General features: G+C 43.5%; 6 protein-coding genes across 6 annotated transcripts; 4 read left to right on the top strand and 2 right to left on the bottom strand.

The window, feature by feature from the left end:
• Nucleotides 1-1,296: 1,296 nt before the first annotated feature.
• Nucleotides 1,297-2,102, top strand: EAE98_009171 (uncharacterized protein; the record flags this gene model as incomplete). Its single annotated transcript, XM_038956792.1, has 3 exons — nucleotides 1,297-1,519; nucleotides 1,699-1,778; nucleotides 1,950-2,102. The coding sequence occupies 3 exons, from the start codon at nucleotides 1,297-1,299 to the stop codon at nucleotides 2,100-2,102; spliced, it is 456 nt and encodes a 151-aa protein (XP_038806858.1).
• A 283-nt stretch (nucleotides 2,103-2,385) lies between these two features.
• Nucleotides 2,386-6,269, bottom strand: EAE98_009170 (uncharacterized protein; the record flags this gene model as incomplete). Its single annotated transcript, XM_038956791.1, has 9 exons — nucleotides 2,386-2,470; nucleotides 2,532-2,818; nucleotides 2,903-3,093; nucleotides 3,176-3,339; nucleotides 3,398-4,992; nucleotides 5,268-5,397; nucleotides 5,447-5,788; nucleotides 5,854-6,035; nucleotides 6,225-6,269. 9 exons carry the CDS (start codon nucleotides 6,267-6,269, stop codon nucleotides 2,386-2,388), a joined length of 3,021 nt encoding a protein of 1,006 aa, XP_038806857.1.
• Nucleotides 6,270-7,185: 916 nt separating this feature from the next.
• Nucleotides 7,186-9,568, top strand: EAE98_009169 (uncharacterized protein; the record flags this gene model as incomplete). The annotated part of the gene is made up of 7 exons (XM_038956790.1): nucleotides 7,186-7,300; nucleotides 7,365-7,448; nucleotides 7,509-7,643; nucleotides 7,694-7,729; nucleotides 7,834-7,993; nucleotides 8,085-9,093; nucleotides 9,143-9,568. 7 exons carry the CDS (start codon nucleotides 7,186-7,188, stop codon nucleotides 9,566-9,568), a joined length of 1,965 nt encoding a protein of 654 aa, XP_038806856.1.
• A 637-nt stretch (nucleotides 9,569-10,205) lies between these two features.
• On the top strand, nucleotides 10,206-13,316 carry EAE98_009168 (uncharacterized protein; the record flags this gene model as incomplete). Its single annotated transcript, XM_038956789.1, has 2 exons — nucleotides 10,206-11,159; nucleotides 11,211-13,316. 2 exons carry the CDS (start codon nucleotides 10,206-10,208, stop codon nucleotides 13,314-13,316), a joined length of 3,060 nt encoding a protein of 1,019 aa, XP_038806855.1.
• A 1,814-nt stretch (nucleotides 13,317-15,130) lies between these two features.
• Nucleotides 15,131-16,990, bottom strand: EAE98_009167 (uncharacterized protein; the record flags this gene model as incomplete). Its single annotated transcript, XM_038956788.1, has 4 exons — nucleotides 15,131-16,214; nucleotides 16,265-16,287; nucleotides 16,344-16,569; nucleotides 16,626-16,990. The coding sequence occupies 4 exons, from the start codon at nucleotides 16,988-16,990 to the stop codon at nucleotides 15,131-15,133; spliced, it is 1,698 nt and encodes a 565-aa protein (XP_038806854.1).
• A 618-nt stretch (nucleotides 16,991-17,608) lies between these two features.
• Nucleotides 17,609-19,111, top strand: EAE98_009166 (uncharacterized protein; the record flags this gene model as incomplete). The annotated part of the gene is made up of 1 exon (XM_038956787.1): nucleotides 17,609-19,111. The coding sequence occupies one exon, from the start codon at nucleotides 17,609-17,611 to the stop codon at nucleotides 19,109-19,111; it is 1,503 nt and encodes a 500-aa protein (XP_038806853.1).

Raw genomic sequence — 19,111 nt, 5'->3', positions numbered from 1 at the left:
CTGATTGGTGAGATGACACTCGATTAGAGGAGCGAGGTACAACGTGGGGTTATTTAAGGTTAAATTATATGCAGGGTTTCCATTTTATTTTCTTTTCTTCTACCGGTATTATCTTGGACGGAGATGGGGACTAGTACCCTTTTAGGCTAGAGCGGCGATCGAGGGGTATGCACTTTGGGCTGGGTAGATACGCTTGGGATCGGGGAAGGAGTTTGCGAGATTTTTGGGAATGTTGGGGTTGGGTGAGTTGGATGGATGGATGGGTATGATGGGTATGTATGTAATGTATGTAATGTATGTATGCCATTGTATGGAAAGATTCGGGATGTTGGATATCCGAAAAAGGAGGAAGAAGGAGTTTGCGAGGTGGATGAATAGATGAATAGATGAATGGACGGAGTTGGTTTGGATGCATAATAAATATATGTATGAATGTATGCAGTAATGGCCCGAGGAGATAGATGTAGATGTAGATGTAGATGTAATGATGAGATGATATACGCGATTTTATTAATATATTGTTGGGTTCGTGTTTGTTGGACATGTCATATCGTACCTATGGCCAGATGGCGGAAAGATGATTGACGGATACGAATAAGAGAATTTAGGATGTTTGGGAAAGTACCTAGGTACTAGGAAGGGAAAAGGTATAGGTACGAGGGAGGATATGGGTATTATCCGATGTGGTGGGTGTATCTGGTGTTTGAATCGGAGTTCGGAATCCTGATCTCGGGGTAATTATGAACCTTATTATCATCTGAGAATTGATATTAATACACGATGTGATATTTGATACCTACCTACGAGTAGTATATAAATGAATGTACTCGTACTTCTTCTATATATCATCTCTTCATCTCTTCATCTCTTCTTCCCTTTTTCTTCATGGTTTCGATCGATAAAACGACTGGACATTTCATCTCATGTATAGGTACCTAGCTAACAGATATACCGGTATGGATGGTCATCTATTACACAAAAACACAGATAGAGATAGAAATAAAAAATGTTCCTCTCTTATCCTTATCGATATCGTGACGTCACTGGATTGATTATCAGAAACATAGCATATCACACACAACATCAAATTGACTTTACGGGTCTGTCTATACTTCACTTCACTTCACTTCACTTCACTTCCCTTCATCAAACACACAAACACAATCACACAAGCAAGCAATCATCACTTACCACCTCCAACTACCCAATTACCCAATTACCCAATTCCCTCTCACCACCATCCATCCCATCAATTCACCCCTCCCAGCCTCCAACCACCCCCAACACCTCCCCAAAATGTCCCGCCTCCTCCTCCGTACTCCCCGCCTCACTGCTTCCGCACTAGGTCTCACCTCCTACACCTCCTACAGCCTCCTCCAATCGCACCGCTTTCCCGCTCGCTTGGATTCACTCTCGTCGCCGCTGTCGAAGAATGGAAGTGCGAATGCGCCGATTATTAAGAAGGGGGGTGGCTTGGATTCGAAGACTGTGAGTCAGATTAGTAGTGGGAGTATTGTTGGTATGTTTTCATCTTCTTTCTTTGCTTTTGGTTGTGGTTGTGGTGCTGGAGAAAAGGTGGGAGGGGAGAGAAAAATTAAATGATGAGGAGAGGCAAAATACAAAAAAGCGACGGAGACCCAATACAGAAAACAACATAACACACGCACAAGAATCCCACTAACAGCAAACTCCTCACAGGACTAGGAGCCGGTCTAGCTGTTAGTACATTTTCGCGTTCCCTCGCGCTGATAATCGGGTTAATGGTCGTGGGGATACAAGTACGTTTTTTCCCCCTTCTCTCCTTCGTCCCTCCTACCACCTACCTATCTTTTCTCTCTACTTCTCCATCCCTTCTTCGTCATCTACATCCACATCCATCCCTATATTTCCATCTTCTTCTCCCATCTCCCCTCCTAATAATCTCACCACCATCTAACATTTTCCCCCAGTGGGCCTCTTCCCACGGCCTCGACATCGTCCCTACAGATCGTATTCAGCGCTATATCAAACATGTGAATTTGCGCTCCCTCATGGAAGAAAACGTCGCGTTTAAAGTTTCTTTTGGTACCACGTTTGCTATGGCTGCTTTTATGCGATTTTAGATACATGTTGCTTCGGGATTTATATGTCTATTGTATATATGTATGTATGTATTATTCAAGAGCTTTACATATCAAGTCGAGGAATAGGATCGCAAAACGGGAGATGAGATACTGGAAAAAGGATTGGTCTATCTATTTTAAAATCGATTGAGGCGTTTCAATCCTGTACAATACAATACTATCTGGACTTAATTGTAGAATAGTTCCTCTCTTCGCGCCATCCAAATATTCATTCATCCACGTCCCGGTCATGTCCATCTACCCCTTCTTCCCAACCGCAACCTCAAGAAACATATGCAAAATTTGATCCTCGACACGCTAACCAGAATTCTCTCACCACCGAATTTGTTCCCCGTGCACCACGAAGACTTCACAAAGTTAGCTCACAACTTCACTCTTATAACAAACATCGGAATCAGCAAAACTTACTTCATAACCTTAGTCAAAAATACCATTTTCTCCTTCTGATCGACCTTATCACTCGGAAAGTTCCCATCCATCAACGCAGCTTCCAACCAACTCTTTGCTCGCACCTGACTCACAACCAGTTTTCGCAGCGGATCCGAAAGTTTGTCGAGTTCGCTGCGAGCGGCTGCGCCACCCATGTTGTAGATGAGGGCTTGGGCCAGGAGTGGTCCGAGATGTTGAAGAGCGTTGGTGATGGCTTGTTGGACGTGGGTATCGGGGTTGTTGGTAGGGAGGGAGACGAATGAGGCCTGGATTAGGGTTAGTCTTTGAGTTTTTGATTTTTTAATTAATTCGAGAGAGAGAATTAGAATGATTAGTAGGATGTAACTTACCCAAAATTCAGCGGCGCTTTGTTTAGGCAGGGGATCGCGGCCTGTGAGGGCTTTGAGGGTAAACATGAAAATGTGTTCGAGTGAGGATTTGGGCTCATGATTCAGGAGAATGTGGAGATTTTTGGGGGTGGAGATTAGACGGTGGAGGAACTCTATGCTTGGTTGCGAGATCTCTGGGTCATTGCTGGGCTCTGTAATTTGTTAGCATAAATTGTTCTCTTCCTTTTTGATAAATTGTGTTATGAAACTGCGAATTCGAACACAAGGACGTACCGTGATTTATAGCTTCCATCAATCCAGAGACCCATGTCAACAAGGCACTTGAAACCTGATTATTGCGCTCATCTAATGTTGTGTTACATGAATTAATGAGTGAGCAGGCGGTGTTGATGACTGTGATAACACGAGGTGTCTGATAATTTGATCTGAAGATGAATCTAAGTCATCGAGTTAGCATTGAAAAATCTTACCATAACATGCTAAGAAGCAACTTACTTGGCGACATCCTCAGGAGGGAAAGCAAATGGCCCATCAGTTTCAACCAAGCCCGTACGGAAAACATGTGAGATTTCCTCTGTTACCTCACCATGGCCAGGGAAAGCTTCGTTGGCTGCGGTAAGAATGTTCAGAACCTGTACTTGAATTCCTCTTCCATTGCCATTCTTCCAGTATGAATAATTATTTTCACTGGTGTTAAGATCAACAGGGGTATCAGCTGGTACTTGAAGACCCTTTCCGATACTTATCAGACATCGTATAGCAGTGAGTTCAACTTCGTCAGCAGCTACTTGGCCATCCGGCACTTGTGTATTTGAGGCCGCATTTGTGAATTGTGTGCTCAATAAATGAAGGCTTCGTTCGTGGTCCCTTTGAACAAATTCCAATAATTGTCTAAGAGGGTCCAGCTTTGATTCATCGTTCGGCATTGCTTCGATAATAGATGCAATAGCACCAATGACACCCTCTTTCGCATAACTTTCCACAGAGTTCTCTCGATTAATCTCACTATATTGCTGTAGAAACGCCGCAAGTTCAGGGACAAGTACTTTTCGGCACGATGAACAGAGCATCGCGATCGACTTTGATGTTACTCTGGCCAACGTTGGTGAATGCAGCATGCTGAACATAAGATTAAGGGCGCTCGGAAGATGTTGTGTATGACGTTCAAAGTACTCTGGATAGCCATTGATGACCATGAGGAACGCCTGCCTTGTGCGTGAAGGAACAGTTGAGTCAGACCTTGTAAGCATAGAGAAAAGTGGTGACCCAAAAACTTTGTCCAAGTATTCATCTGACTCCTCCTTTATATAGTCCTGAAACTCAGCTAAGCAGGTCAATGAGGCTTCGAGTTCACCCCAAGCATTTCCTTTCTCAACCGATTTCAAGATGAGGTCAACGAAGCTAGAAACAAGTGGTAATCCAAGTAACATGCATGATTGTTGTATTAAGTCTCCCACGTCTCTTCGGGCGTCTTTGAAGGCAGCGCGCTCATTTGAATCCCACGAACTGAATTCATGTTTGGGAGGGAATTGCATTTTTTGCCAGCATTTCTCGATTGCTTGCATCAGCACTGATCGCGCTGCTGGTAGCCAAGGAGGCGAAGCATCCACGTTGTATGATAAGTCGAGTACAGTTTCTAGATAGACAGCCCAGAATTCTACTGCTGGGACGAATATCTTGTCTTCATTGACGATATAACCATCAGCGCCAAGTAGTCCTACAAGAGCTGAAAGTATCTGCTGACTTCGAGAATCCGTCGAGATGTTTTGGGCTAGATCTTGTACCGTGGCATCGCCAAAGCTTAATAAGAATTGACCGAACTGCACTGAATCAAAGTCAAAATCGCCTTGGATCAATTTGGCATATCTTTCCTGTGCCCAAGAGCTACTGAAGAGATCGTAAAGCATCGTGAAGTCATTCTCGGAAAGAAAGGACGAGTAGTTGGCTAGAATGTCTGCAAACAGCTCCACGGTGATTTCATATAAATCATTATCGATGATTAGCATCAATGCAGGCTGAGTTAGAGTTCTTAAAGGATCAAGAACAATGGCAGCATCGAGAAATGCACGATGAGAGTAAAGAACCCATGACTATTCATGTTAGTATTGATTCTGAAAAGGGCGCCCAAATGATTCTTGAGGTGTTGAACATGCTTTGGCACAATTGAAGCTGTTTGGTTCTGTCCAAAAATCGAGCTATATGGGTCAATTCGAATAACCTGTTGATCTCATAAGGCTTTCAAATGCGATCCAAGGAACAGCCTTTAGATACTTCAGCATACCTTGGCCATTCAATATATTACTTGTGCAATGGCGATGCCTACGGCGATGCAAATGGCTGTAGTGAAGAAAAATCGAAGACTAACCTGAAAACATTTCATTGATTCCTGGCGAACCTTTGTGTTTATAGGAACCCCTGTTGTGTTTACAATGCCCTTTGTCAATATAGTCACAATGTCTTCAACATTCTGAACCACATATTCGTGAAATTTATGTCTAAGGAATATTAGCAACTGGCTTGATTGTAGAGAAGAGATGTACCCACTGCTTCATTGAATTTGAATCTGTTTTTCCAACTTCTTCTACCAAGGTAGCTGAGAACCACAGTATCGCCAGACTTTTGTCATCTGGTAGATTCTGTGCAAGGACCGCCATAGTAGGAGCATCCTCGATTTTATGATAAGGAACGGCCTCGCCAAGGCAAAGGCAGTATGTGAGATGAGAAATGCAACGAGCCCAAGAGCCAGAGAAATGAAGGAAATAAGTGACCAATGTTGTGCATAGTTTTCTGACGACAAGTGGTCCGCAGCCGGAATTCAAACATTTAATAAGCCATCCAATGATCTGTTGTAGCACAATTTGTGCATCATCATCCTTTAGAGATTGTCTAGAATGAAGACATCAGTAAAAGTCAACAAGAAACTGAAAAAAATTAGGGGCCAGCCTACGTACGAATCTGTGTTGAGTTTGATAGTGAATGTTAATGCCCCAAAGAATTTGACATTTTCCGAGTTGCTGCCCAGTAGGCCATTGGCCAGCTCCCAACCAGCAGGAGAACGCTGTAGCTTTTGAAGAGTTTCTTGAATTTTCGAAACCTGTTGAGGAGGACCAGCCTTGTATAGTTGATGAACGAGCTATAGTCCAATCAGCAAGTCTTCTAGATTACATATCGAACATTACAAGGTGGTTGCGTGTTTGCTAGTAAAAGATATCTTGACTGATCTCGTGACATTCCATTTTCAGCAAAATTTTGTTAAACAAAATATCCATCGTCTTCAAGCCACTTCACTATCATAAGTCATTATGGGAAAAGATGAACTTACAGCTTCTACCTCATCAAGTGATGAAGGTAACGTTTCGGTCGCCATATCCTTTTGAAAGGGTATCGTTTGTGTACCAATCAAGCAAAAACGGAAGCACACGCGATCTAAAAGTAAGACGGATTAGGAGGAAGCTTGAACTTGATACATGACCGTAGCCAAAAGATATCGAGGTTATAATTTCGAGTGATTCTTCAAATCAGATTCTGGGGATCTATGATGTGGAAGGGAAAGAAATCTGCAAGATTTTATGCTGTAAATTGTTTGTTTTGTTATGGCCGGTGAATCTTTGGGTCAGCCTTTTTGATAGCGGTAGCAAGCAGGCCATCACAAGCCTTGCAAAGTGTGCAAAGTGGATAGAAAACAATTGATTGATCCTCGCTATTAAAGACAATTAATGTTGGTTATGTTTTATCACTTCTTGGTCTGGTAGAATAAAGAGAGAAATCTCAAGAAGCGTCTACAGCTGGAACATTTTATTTTGGGGAATATTGTAGCAATTTTGAACCTGCAATCTATCTTATGTTGTTGTAGGTTGAGTCGCTTCCATTTGGAAATTTGGTGGTGTTGGGTTGTTTGTCACGTGGTTGTTCGATAAGATATTGTTAACCCCACCTCAGCCCACCAGTAGCCTCGGGGTGGTAGCCTCACCAGATGATTCCATGACTAAATGTTCTACATGTCTACTTGTAGCACATCAAATGGTACAGTGAAGAATACACTCATTGGAATCATTCGTACACAAGAGGCTCAAACAGTTTATTCCAATAAAGAAAGATAGTACTCGAGTAAGTAGATATTCAACAATCAAATTACAAAGACTGTTGTGTTACCTAATAAGTTTCTTGACTCCGATCTACAAATTTCATACCTTCTTTCACGTTACACCGAGCCTCGCTGTTATCTGCCCCATCTTCTTTGACCACTCATTTCCGTTCCACGACCTACCGTCTTGGGAAACCCAATGCGATACTTCCGTCCCTTAAATAGTTGCTTACGTGGAATTCGTTCTTGTAGCTCCTTTCACCCATTCGCACAATCTCTCAACACTCGCATTCGATATTCGTCCAGTTTTGCCAGTACGTGCATTGCAGATCCGAGGAGTGCTCTCTTGATTGAGGCTTGGAGTTGACGAGGTCTTAGAAACAGATATGGAGAGCATCAATACAACGGAGCGCTTGGCGGGGTTGCGGGAGCTTATGAAAAAGAACAAGGTCGATGTCTACAGTATGTAAGTCACCTAGTGGCCATTCCTCCATGTATCAACTCTGCCTAACCATCATATAGTCGTTCCCTCGGAAGATAGCCACAGCTCCGAATACATTGCAGCGTGCGATGCGCGAAGGGAATTTATATCAGGGTTTTCAGGATCAGCCGGATGTGCAGTAGTGACTCTGGAGAAAGCTGCTTTAGCCACGGATGGTAGGTCATGAAATTTGGTCTGCGTAGAGACTCCACTAAGTTTCTTATAGGTCGATATTTCAACCAGGCCTCACGCCAGCTTGATAGTAAGTAAATTGGTTTGACTTCAGTCCCATGGAAAGCTGGCATCTATCATGCTGGCATTCTCTTAGGGCTACTGATCACTTGGAGACTAATCATGATAACTTAGACAATTGGCTCCTTTTAAAACAAGGTCTACAAGATGTACCAACGTGGCAAGAATGGGCTGCTGAACAGTCCGAGAATGGAAAAGTGGTCGGTGTTGATCCTACTATCATGTCTGCATCTGACGCTCGAAAACTCACCGAGAAGATTAAAAAGCGTGGCGGGTAAGCATAACACATCCATTGCTTTCATAATTCATAGAGGGCTGTCTCTGTTCTATACTTTATATGGAAGATGCTGATTTGATTGTGGTAGAAATGACTTAGTTGCCGTGGAAGAAAATCTGGTGGACCTTGTTTGGGGAGATAGTCGTCCATCCAGACCGAAGGAGCCCGTCAAGGTTCTGGCCCGCAAATTTGCCGGGAAAGACGTCAAGACAAAACTCGAAGATCTCCGAAAGGAATTGCTGAAGAAAAAGAGCTCCGGTATTATTGTATCCATGTTAGATGAAATAGCTTGGCTATTTAATCTGCGTGGAAATGATATCCCTTACAACCCAGTTTTCTTCTCTTACGCTTCGGTCACATCTTCATCCGCCACTTTATATGTGGATTCAAGCAAATTAAGTGATGAATGCACGGCGCATCTCAATGAAAACGGAGTTTCCGTTAGAGACTATTCAAAGATATTTGGCGACGTTGAGGTCTTGAGCCAATCTCTGGATGCAGAAGACGCCAAAGTCAAGAAGTTCCTAGTCTCAAGCAGGGCATCATGGGCACTAAAACGCGCTCTTGGTGGTGATGCAAAGGTCGATGAAGTGCGAAGCCCAATCGGTGACGCTAAATCTGTCAAAAATGAGACGGAACTAGAAGGAATGAGAGCTTGTCATGTTAGAGATGGAGCAGCACTTATCGAGTACTTTGCATGGCTCGAGCATCAGCTCGTAGTCGAAAAAGTAGAGATGGATGAAGTGACCGCGGCTGACAAACTCGAGCAATTACGGTCAAAGCAGAAGAATTTTGTTGGGCTATCTTTTGACACGATATCCTCCACTGGACCTAATGCAGCAGTCATTCATTACAAGCCTGAGCCCGGCAACTGCTCAATAATCGATCCAAAAGCTGTTTATTTATGTGATTCTGGCGCCCAGTATTTTGACGGCACTACTGACACCACTCGTACACTACATTTTGGCGAGCCAACAGAAATGGAAAAGAAGGCTTATACTTTAGTTCTGAAAGGTAACATTGCTTTAGATGTCGCCATTTTCCCTAAAGGAACTAGCGGATTTGCTCTCGACGTCCTTGCTAGACAGTTCCTCTGGGTAAGTCCAATCACTCAATATCGCTCTTATGATGCTAAAATACAAACAGGAAGAAGGCTTGGACTACAGGCATGGAACAGGCCACGGAGTTGGTTCTTTTTTGAATGTTCACGAAGGACCAATAGGAATCGGGACCAGGATTCAATATTCGGAAGTCCCACTAGCACCTGGAAACGTCATCTCCAACGAACCTGGGTATTACGAGGATGGCTCTTTCGGCATCCGAATTGAAAACATTATCATGGTGAAGGAGGTTGAGACGAAGCACCAATTTGGCGAAAAGCCATATTTGGGCTTTGAGCATGTCACAATGGTGCCATACTGCCGGAAACTTATTGATGAGACTCTCCTGACCCGAAAAGAAAAGCACTGGTTGAACGAGTATCATGCTGATATTTATTCTAAAACTAAAGACTTCTTCAAGGGAGATGAGCTCACTATGAGATGGCTAGAGAGGGAGGTCGAACCATTGTAGTCATGCATGGAGGGGTGTCTTACCCAGGCCATAGGGAGGGGCAAAGTAATGAATGAGAGAGCTGAGGCCCGTGACAACATAGCATACATATTGCCATACGATTAGCATGTCTGATAGCGCAGAAATGTTTCACTGTTGTACTTGCATCAAGTAAATACACCCCACTATCTTGAATTGTGGAAAGCTCTGTATCGTGAAAATAGCGTTAAAAACATCCCACTTCTTACGTAGACTATCGTGGTCAAAGTTCATGCATCATTGTGGAGAAAGATTGAAGGTCTTAATAATTTGAAAGGATCACGTGCAGACAGGACTGATAAAACCAATCAAAACCAAAGGAGGAATGTCCGCTTCTAGATCTAGCTTTAACGGTGAGTTTAACCAGACCTTCGAACAGGAAACGAATAGCAGGAAGAAACAAGGAATCAAAGAAAAATTATGTTTTGCTCTGTTGTATTTTACTCACCGCACAATTGAATCCACAAAACTTCTTGTGCGTGCATTGTCCCAAATCTGCAGTTGGCACTTGCATTACTATTACCTCCGGTACGCCGTGGCAATTTATCGTCGCTAATTCATTAATTCTTTCCCCTCAACATCCCGCCTTCAGTCCAAAACACTATGCCGCCGAGCCAGAATGGTCTTCGCATGTCATCGATATATCGTGGCAACAACTGCGCTTTCATTCCTCTTCTGCCTACCTAACAGGACAATCGCGAGCAGTGTGCCAACCACTGCCAGCACAGGCCCTATAATCAATGTCCCGAATACTACTGGAACATGCGAGTTTAGAACGATCAACTACATAACAGATGTATTACCTCAACAATGCCTTCGTTCATCCTGGAGTAATACGGACTCTCCGCCAACAACAAAGACAAATGTTGTCGGTGCAGCTGGAACTGTTGAAAGCCATGAAAATGATGTTCTAACGGACACGACATCGAACACATCTTCTTTCAGCGAGTCTGTTGCCCAAACAAATGACGAAGCTAAAATTACGGGCGATACAAGTCGTATATCCGTCATTCAGCTTAAATCATCCAGCCCATCTCCAGACATACCGTCTCCTACGGAATCTCCGACTACTGTCGATGAAGGAGAGCTTAATGATGCCTCATTTTTGTCATTCGAAGAGTGGAAGAAACAAACATTGGAGCAAGCTGGGCAGCAGGATTTGAATCTGGGCAAGCGAAGATCTGCGGAAGCAGCTAGAAAAAGAGAGTCGGAAGCATTCCAAAACAATCTTGAGTCTCTTGGAGATGATGGGGAAATTGATTTGGACTTTGGTGCTTTCCGGAATGGAGGGGCTGAGCAAACCTTAAGAACGACCGAAGATAAAGACATGGGTTCAAATCAGGATTCACCAGAAGAGAAAAGTGGTTCTGGGCATCGAAAGGAACACCGTAGTAAGGATGCTGGCAAGACCTGTAAAGAGCGTTTTTCCTATGCATCATTTGATGCCGGTGCTACTGTTCTGAAGACCCATCAAGGCGCAAAAAATTCAAAAGCTGTGTTGATAGAGAATAAGGATTCCTATATGCTTTCGGAATGTAAAACACCGAACAAGTTTTTAGTCATTGAGCTTTCGGTATGAATTGTGCTGCCCCGCAACAGAAATCACATTGCTAACAATCATTAGGAAGATATATGGATCGATACTCTAGTTCTTGCCAATTATGAATTTTTCTCCAGCATGCTAAGAACATTTAGAGTTAGTGTTAGCGATCGATGGCCTGTGAAGACGGACAAGTGGAAAGACTTAGGTGTCTATGAAGCTCGTAACTCCCGAGAAATACAAGCCTTTTTAATAGAAAATCCGCAAATTTGGGCAAGGTATATACGCATCGAATTTTTGACACATTACGGAAAGGAGTACTATTGCCCGCTCTCGCTCGTGAGAGTTCATGGCACTCGCATGCTTGAAAGTTGGAAGGATACTGAAGCTAACAATGATGACGACGAGGAAGCGGATGAGGACCCCGAAGAAGGATTTGTTCCAGAAGCTGTAGCAGAAATCATTCAGGCGACGTCGACTGAAACGCAAGCTGTGCGTGTAACAGCGAGTAACCAGGCAGAGCCTACAGTATTATATACTACTCGAGACGTTCAAAGGGAAGAATTGCCAGTGGAGACGCACCTTAAACCACCGCCAACACCAACCTCTTCTTGGAAGAAACCTATAGCCAGAGAATTTGAATTACTTTCTATACAATCTCTATACTTGTGCTATCCTTCAGATGCTCCGGAACATATTCTCACAAGTCAAGCCGCGGTGGAGAATGAGTCATATAAATTCAAGACTACTATGAAAGTTCCGCCATCACCTGAGATGATTTCTACTGCCTTCACAGATAAGGGGATCACATCCTCATCATTGTCTTTCACCGGTCCTTCTGCACAGCAAACGTTGTCCGAGGATAAAGCATCCCTAGCAAGCACGTCACTTACACAAGAAACCCATGAATCCTCCAAGGTAACTCACGACAGTTCACATTCAACTATCCCGACAAGTTCCACGACTACTATAGTTAACAAATCTCAAGATGCGACAAGTACAAATAAGACGCGAGGTACAAACACTTCTTCTGGATCTGCCTCTTTACCCACTATCCAAGAGAGCTTTTTCAAGGCTGTGTCAAGACGTCTGCAGCTGTTGGAAACGAACTCAACTTTATCATTGAAGTATATCGAAGAGCAATCAAAGATGCTTCGAGAAGCCTTCCTAAGAGTCGAAAAAAGGCAACTTCAAAAGACAACTGATTTTCTCGAAAACCTCAATAGCACGGTTCTTACGGAACTCCGCGTGTTTCGTCAACAATATGATGAGATATGGCAATCGACTGTTATTTCACTTGAAAGTCAACGAGAAGAATCCCGTCGAGAAATTTTGGCTATTAGTGCTCGTCTCAATATCCTGGCTGATGAAGTTGTCTTTCAAAAGCGCATGTCTATCATCCAATCTGTACTGCTTCTTCTGTGTCTTGGCCTCGTGATTTTCTCTCGTGTCTCCAGTACTGAGCCTCTCGGCTTCTCTCTCCATAATCGGCGTTCCCGTATTAGCAGCAACATCACTAATATGGAAAGTCCAATCGATATGCCGGGTTACAACTCCCGGGACCGCGAAGATTACATCGGTGATGCAAGTTCCCCTGTAAATGCGTGGACCGGTCACCATCGACGTCAGCCGTCGGATGAATCTGTCAACTCGCGCTCCCGATCAAGAGGTTGGGGTCCTCCAACACCCATATCAACATATTCCCGCTCTGATAACGAGCTGACTCCTCCACGTTCATTTGACGACGCAACTCCCAGCACCATAACCGGAGCAACAACTGGTACCTTTTCTCGACTTCGCAGAAGCATCACTATGAAATACCAGAATTCTAACCCCTTGCTATCTGCATCTAAAGAACATGAACTTCTTCGCACCTCATCATTCGGACCTTCACTTAGATCTCACAATTCTTCGCCTGCCTCGTTCCTGTCAGTTGCAGACGCGAAAGAAAGGGGTGTCAGAGATAGAAATCCTACTGCTCTGGCCAGTCCCCCGCCTAGTGATATTGAGAGTCACGATCCCATGGATGAGGTGAACTCCACATACTCGGGTGTTCAACACGATGCGTTGGAAGGGCAAAGTGTTGCTGATATCAGGGAATCTCAATCCCTTCAAACACCTACACAAGAAGAGCCTGTTAATGAGCAAAAACCTTTGCCGGCTTTACCTGATGGAGGCCCAAGCCCATAGTATAAGTTCTTTTTACTTGGTCTTTGAATTATTGTTCTACTATTTAGCGAGGAGTCTGGTTTGGGTCTTGGCATATACCATTATTGTTTATCGTTCATAGCTATGATATTGAGGTCAAATAAAACGCTTTTTTGATTGCCATGATACTATTTTTTTTATCCCTTCTACTATATTTTCCCGGTGCCACAGAACTACATGAATTCATATCATCCCATCAAGATCAGTTACTCAATAGTATGTCTTCAGAGGGAGCAATTGAGTTGGAATTAGCTGGAGTCCTCGGCTATCCGATGAGCGAAGATTACAAAGTATCAGCTTGCGGCAGTATTTATACTTAAGTCTTTTGAAATGATCACATCTGAAGACCCGCTAGTCCTCAAATCTGAATGGAAAGACTAAAAATATTTGAGTCTAAAGGGTCATTGGATTGAAGTGTGGCAAAGGTTGGAGGGGTATTTGACTTGCAGATCGGAGTTGAAACAGTTGTGAGGTCTCGCTTCAAGTTCTTTCACAACGCAGAGCAGTATACAAATTCGCTACCACGTCATGAATACCGTGGTATACTTATCACTCCAGTCAATCGTAGCTGTAGGTTGATCGAGGTTCGTGCTTACGATGAACTCTTCCCAATCAAACCAAAATCGCGAAGCGGTTAGATCCAGAGACAAGGTAGCTGCACCGGCATCTTTCAAGTACTTAATGCGATCTTTCGAGCCTTGAAATGTGGCAATGACGTTGTCGCCTCGGTCTAGAATGTTTTGGACGAGTGCTTCTCCAAACCCGGGGGAACAACCTGTGAAGTGGATTTTATAGTTTCTACGAGGGTTGAGACGGAATTTGATAAGCTTAGAGCGGCAATCACGAAGATAGTAATGCTTTTCGTGCCGCACCGGATGCTCTTCTCTCCGGTTCCGACTCCCAACAGTTGGTCTTACATCACGAGATGGCGATCCGACATGGTAAACACAGGGAAAGTAGTCTTTCCTTATGATGACAGGAAGGATTAAATCTTGATCCTAGAATGCACAGTTCTCGATATCAAGATTTGCAAGGGCAGTGTACGTTTTAAGACTGGAAGCTTCCGAGCATGGAGTAAGATAATAAGTAACTGCCAAGGAGTATTAAGTCACAATAGTAGTCATTGAATATATAAATTATAGCAAGCATAGGAAATTGATCTCCAAACACTAAGTGGTGCTTGGAACGATCGACTAATATAATGGCTACCCTCTTTGTGTATACACATATTTGGAAGTAGCGCCAGATAAGGACTAGATGGCTTCAAGAATTCGCGATTAGTACTTAGTTCAACAATTTGTCTACAGTATCAATGAATACCTTGATATATCTGATATATACTATCTGAGGTTTGAAATATCAGATATCGTTGTCGAGATATTAACCTTTTTGTCTTTATTTCTAGTAACTATTCGTTTTCGTCTCTTCTCTTTTCCTATGTCTGCCCTCTTCTTATATTCACTTAAATGTTTGATTTCGAAACATGACACCTAAAAATTCGATTATTTATGACCATACGAATCAAGATCAGGAATAAACTCTGGCTCGAAATAAAACTGTTAATGTGTACCAATAGAGAAATCCCCAAAACACTCATCTAAGAATTTCCATTTTCACAAATTGTATCAATTAAAATTAGAAAGATTGAAAAGGAATTCCTGAAGCTTCTTAAAAGAAAAGTGTCTAGTCTTGACTCTTTGACACGTTCGATTTTTTTTTTCATATTTGGCCATTGGTACGATTGACGGACCGCAACAAGTATGCTAGGTAGTTCGCTGGAAGTACTCCTCAGCTTTTCAAGAGACGTCAATTTTCTGCCTTTTCAGGAAGACTGAAAAGGCGAGCGCGACAGCTCCAGCTGCAATGGGAAGGACAAAAAGCTTCTTGAAGCTGCTCATAATGATGTCCAGAATAGCGTTTTGTATTTCTTCATCTAAAGTTTCGAAGAATGAATTTCCCAAACCGGAGATAAGTCCTTGAATTTCAGACGAGCTTCGATTTGGAAGCAGAGTCATGATACCACTCTGTGCAGTATTCAGGAAGACAGTGTCGCCAATTGCTAGTGATAGCGCTGCTCCACCTGATTGGGCACACGTCAAGAAACCAGTCACAATCGGAATGTCTTTGGGAGCGACAAGGAATTGAGCAACTGTAAATGATGCCTGACTCCAACCGCCGACAAATGCCATGAGTACAGTATATCCATAGATGGCGCTGACCGCAGTTTCCCTTTCAATGGTAAAGAGAAGCGCAGAACCAATGACTTGGAGAGCAGAACATACAAAATACCAAGGCATATAGTAGCCCCATTTTGATAGGGTGAAACCATTGACAAAAGTCATAGTAACCATGACCAAAATGAATGGGAGGAGCTTGAGACCTGAGCCTAATGCAGACTCGCCGTGGATGATTTCGAAGAAAATGGGGATGAAATATATTGGGAGGAACACTGCAGCTCCGGCGCAGGCTGTCTCAATGAAGAGGATGACTATCTCTTTTGACTGAAGGTATTCTATCGGAATCAATCTGTGTTCCTCGGTTGTTCCTAGCGCATATGACTGCTGAATGGCCAATGCAATGAACAGAATACCACCGGTAACGAAAAGACCGATGATAGATCCAGAATTCCATGGAAATAGTAGTCCGCCGAAGGCAATGGCCATTAGCAAGCATGCAATGGCACCCAAGAGAAGTAAGGCACCAAGCCAGTCAATTTGTATCCATCGACCAAGAAGACCCAAAGTAGATCGGGGTTTGGAGTTCGGGATGAGAAATACGTATACAGGCGCGAAGATTCCTCCAATACAAAGGTTGATATAGAATCCCCATCGCCATGTGGCGCTGCTATCGGCGAAAGCCCCTCCTATGAAAGGGCCGACCCTGTGGATATGTTAGCTTCATGTGAGAGATTGAATGAGTTTGAGTCTCACACTGTGCCAATACCCCAAAGTATCTACGATGATTCCGGATTAGTATATTGGAAATCGAAATTTAGTGGAGTCGACTTACACCTATCAGCCCGAGATATACTGGCCGCTCGGTCTTTGATGCATTTTCCGACATTACAGTCATGACGCCGATATACATTCCTATCCCTCCCAGTCCGCATATAGCTCGGCCAACAATAAGAGCGTTCATGTTGGGAGCACCACCACATATTGCGGAGCCGACCTCAAAAATCAAGGTTGTGAATATATAGACATACTTCGCGTCAAATGTACCATATGCCTTTCCCCTATGTACCACTACCTGTCAGTATGAGGAAGTGTGTAAATAATCTCGATTACTGACCACATCAGGTTTATTCCAGCCGCCCCCAGCATGAAAGCCACCGAAACCCACGTTAGCTTTCCTACTTCATCGAATTCCTCGACAATTGCCGTCTGGATATCGGCGACGATAGCGTTGTCTATGGCGAACAAAAAGGTTGATGATGAAATACAAGCAACCACTAGACTCCAGGAAAGTCCATTGATTGTTCGAGTAGAGTTTCCCGCTACAGCATCTCTATCTCTTTCGGTCGTGGCATTGGCATTGGCAGAAGATATCTCCTCGGATACTTTTTCGGCTTCAGGAGCAGAACCTTCAACGAGCTGTGGGCTCTCCGATGTTCTGGCCGAGCTATCCTCAGCTAAAAGTACTGGTGAAGATGCCATGGTGTCTTTTGAGATTCAGAGAAAAAAAGTAATATTATCAAATTCATATGAAAGTGCTTCGCTACAAAGAATAAGTTCACTTTGGAGATGAAAGACAATTAGCTGGTTCTTGAACTTATTGTTGCATTTGTTTCGTGTTCAAGCCCGGAAGATACTAGGTAAACGCCTACAACACTTGGAACTCTCAATAGAATTTAATCGCTTTCGAATGTACCAGTAGAATAATTGGTACAGTGTCAAATCACAACGGTTTGATTGATCATTACAAAATTAGAAGTTCAGAATTGTTTGACCCTTCCAGTAATTTAATATGTACGTACATTCGCTTGCGCGACCCCTGTGAAATTAGTGGTCGTAGGTTTCTGCAAACCCCTGGTAGTTGTTGGCTGCTTGTTGCTGTTTTGGCATTATAGCTACCAGGTAGTTATGAGTTCGCTTTTTGGTAACAGTTTGGTGCTTGCAAAGCCATGCTATCCACAATAAACCTAGAGATTGCTCAAAGTTGGGATACTTTACGATCCCCCCAAATTCTACTTCAATCTGTCAGAGTCTTTGAAGTTTTTCACTCAATTCTAGCGTCACTTTTTCTCCCTTGATTTCGACACCGAGATTTTAAATATGGCACTTTACACTAAATTCGATATGAGTTATCCGTCATTGTTGTTACTCTGCACAGTTTTTCTACTTGCAATTCGTACTTTAAGGTGTCACCTAAGCACCAATCGATTGCGAAAGGGATGTCAGCCACCGCGATCAATTCCTCAGAAAGACCCATTCTTTGGTCTTGATATAATCTATGGCCGCTTCACAGAAACTTATGAAAATCAATCTCGTGATACAATCGCCAGAGGTCTCTTTTCAAAATATGGCCATACGTTTCAATCATTTCCGTATGGTGTTTCCGAAATTGTTACTGAAGCACCGGAACATGTTAAAGCTATATATGGAACAGATTTTGAATCATTTGGCGTCGGTCCCATGAGGTCTTTTGGGCTGAAACCTTTGGCAGGCGACGGCTTAATGTCCACCGACGGTGCAGTGTGGAAGGCTCATCGTTCTGTGCTCACTCCGATCTTTGCAAGAGCCACACATCATCAACACATGTTTGAGCAACACGTTGCACGGCTTCTGGCCTTGATTCCTGAAGATGGCTCCACTGTTGATCTACAACCGCTGTTTGACCGCCTAGCACTTGACAGCTCCTCTGAGATCTTATTTGGGGAATCGACATTAACCCTATTGCCAGAGACTCCAGCAGATGCCATGAGATTTCTAGACGCTTACAACTACTCTTTACAAGGTGTCGGTATGAGAATGGTGTTGCCATTCTGGGATTTTCTATCTCGGGATCCTAAGTTCTGGTCTTCATGCAAGGATGCGCAAGACTTTGTTGATAAAATACTCGACAAAGTAATGGATAAAGTCGTGTCGACCAGCGAGGAACAAAAATACTCAGTGGCATACGGACTAGCAAATCTAGGTCAAGATCGAGTGAAGATTAGAGACGAACTTTTGGGCTTATTCCTTCCGGTTCACGATGCCATCGCGACGCCCCTTACGAACATGTTCTTTAATCTAGCACGAAACTCTCAGGCGTGGACGAAGTTGCAAGAGGAGGTATCAGCTATCGGACCTGCAGAGCTCACTCCTAAACTTGTGAAGAGTTTAAGTTATCTCAACTGTGTCATCAACGAAACAATGAGACTATATCCCGGTGTGAGTGCTAATGAGCGTATTGCGCTTCGTGACACAGTTCTTCCGACAGGTGGAGGGCCAAATGCAACCTCTCCAATTTTTGTCAAAAAAGGCGTAAAAGTTGTAATTTGGTTCGCGTCAATGGCTCGAAGAAAGGATCTTTGGGGGGAAGATGCTGAAATATGGCGTCCTGAGCGATGGGAAGGCGATTTCAAACCTGATCGTTGGATAAATTTATCCTTTGGGGCTGGACCACGAATGTGTCCGGCTAGTGATCTTGGCGTTACACAGATCGCGATAACTACCATCAGGATCTTGCAAAAGTTCAAGGGTATCCAAAATCGTGATCCGGTGATGGAATTTGTGGATCGTTGGAGAGTAACAACCGTGAGCAAGAACGGCGCCCAGGTTGGATTAATACTTTAA

The sequence above is a fragment of the Botrytis deweyae genome, assembly GCF_014898535.1.
Source record: "Botrytis deweyae strain B1 chromosome Unknown BDEW_026, whole genome shotgun sequence".
Classification (NCBI taxonomy): domain Eukaryota; kingdom Fungi; phylum Ascomycota; class Leotiomycetes; order Helotiales; family Sclerotiniaceae; genus Botrytis; species Botrytis deweyae.
Note: the sequence above shows the minus strand (reverse complement) of the source record. Positions and strands in the feature narration are given on the sequence as shown.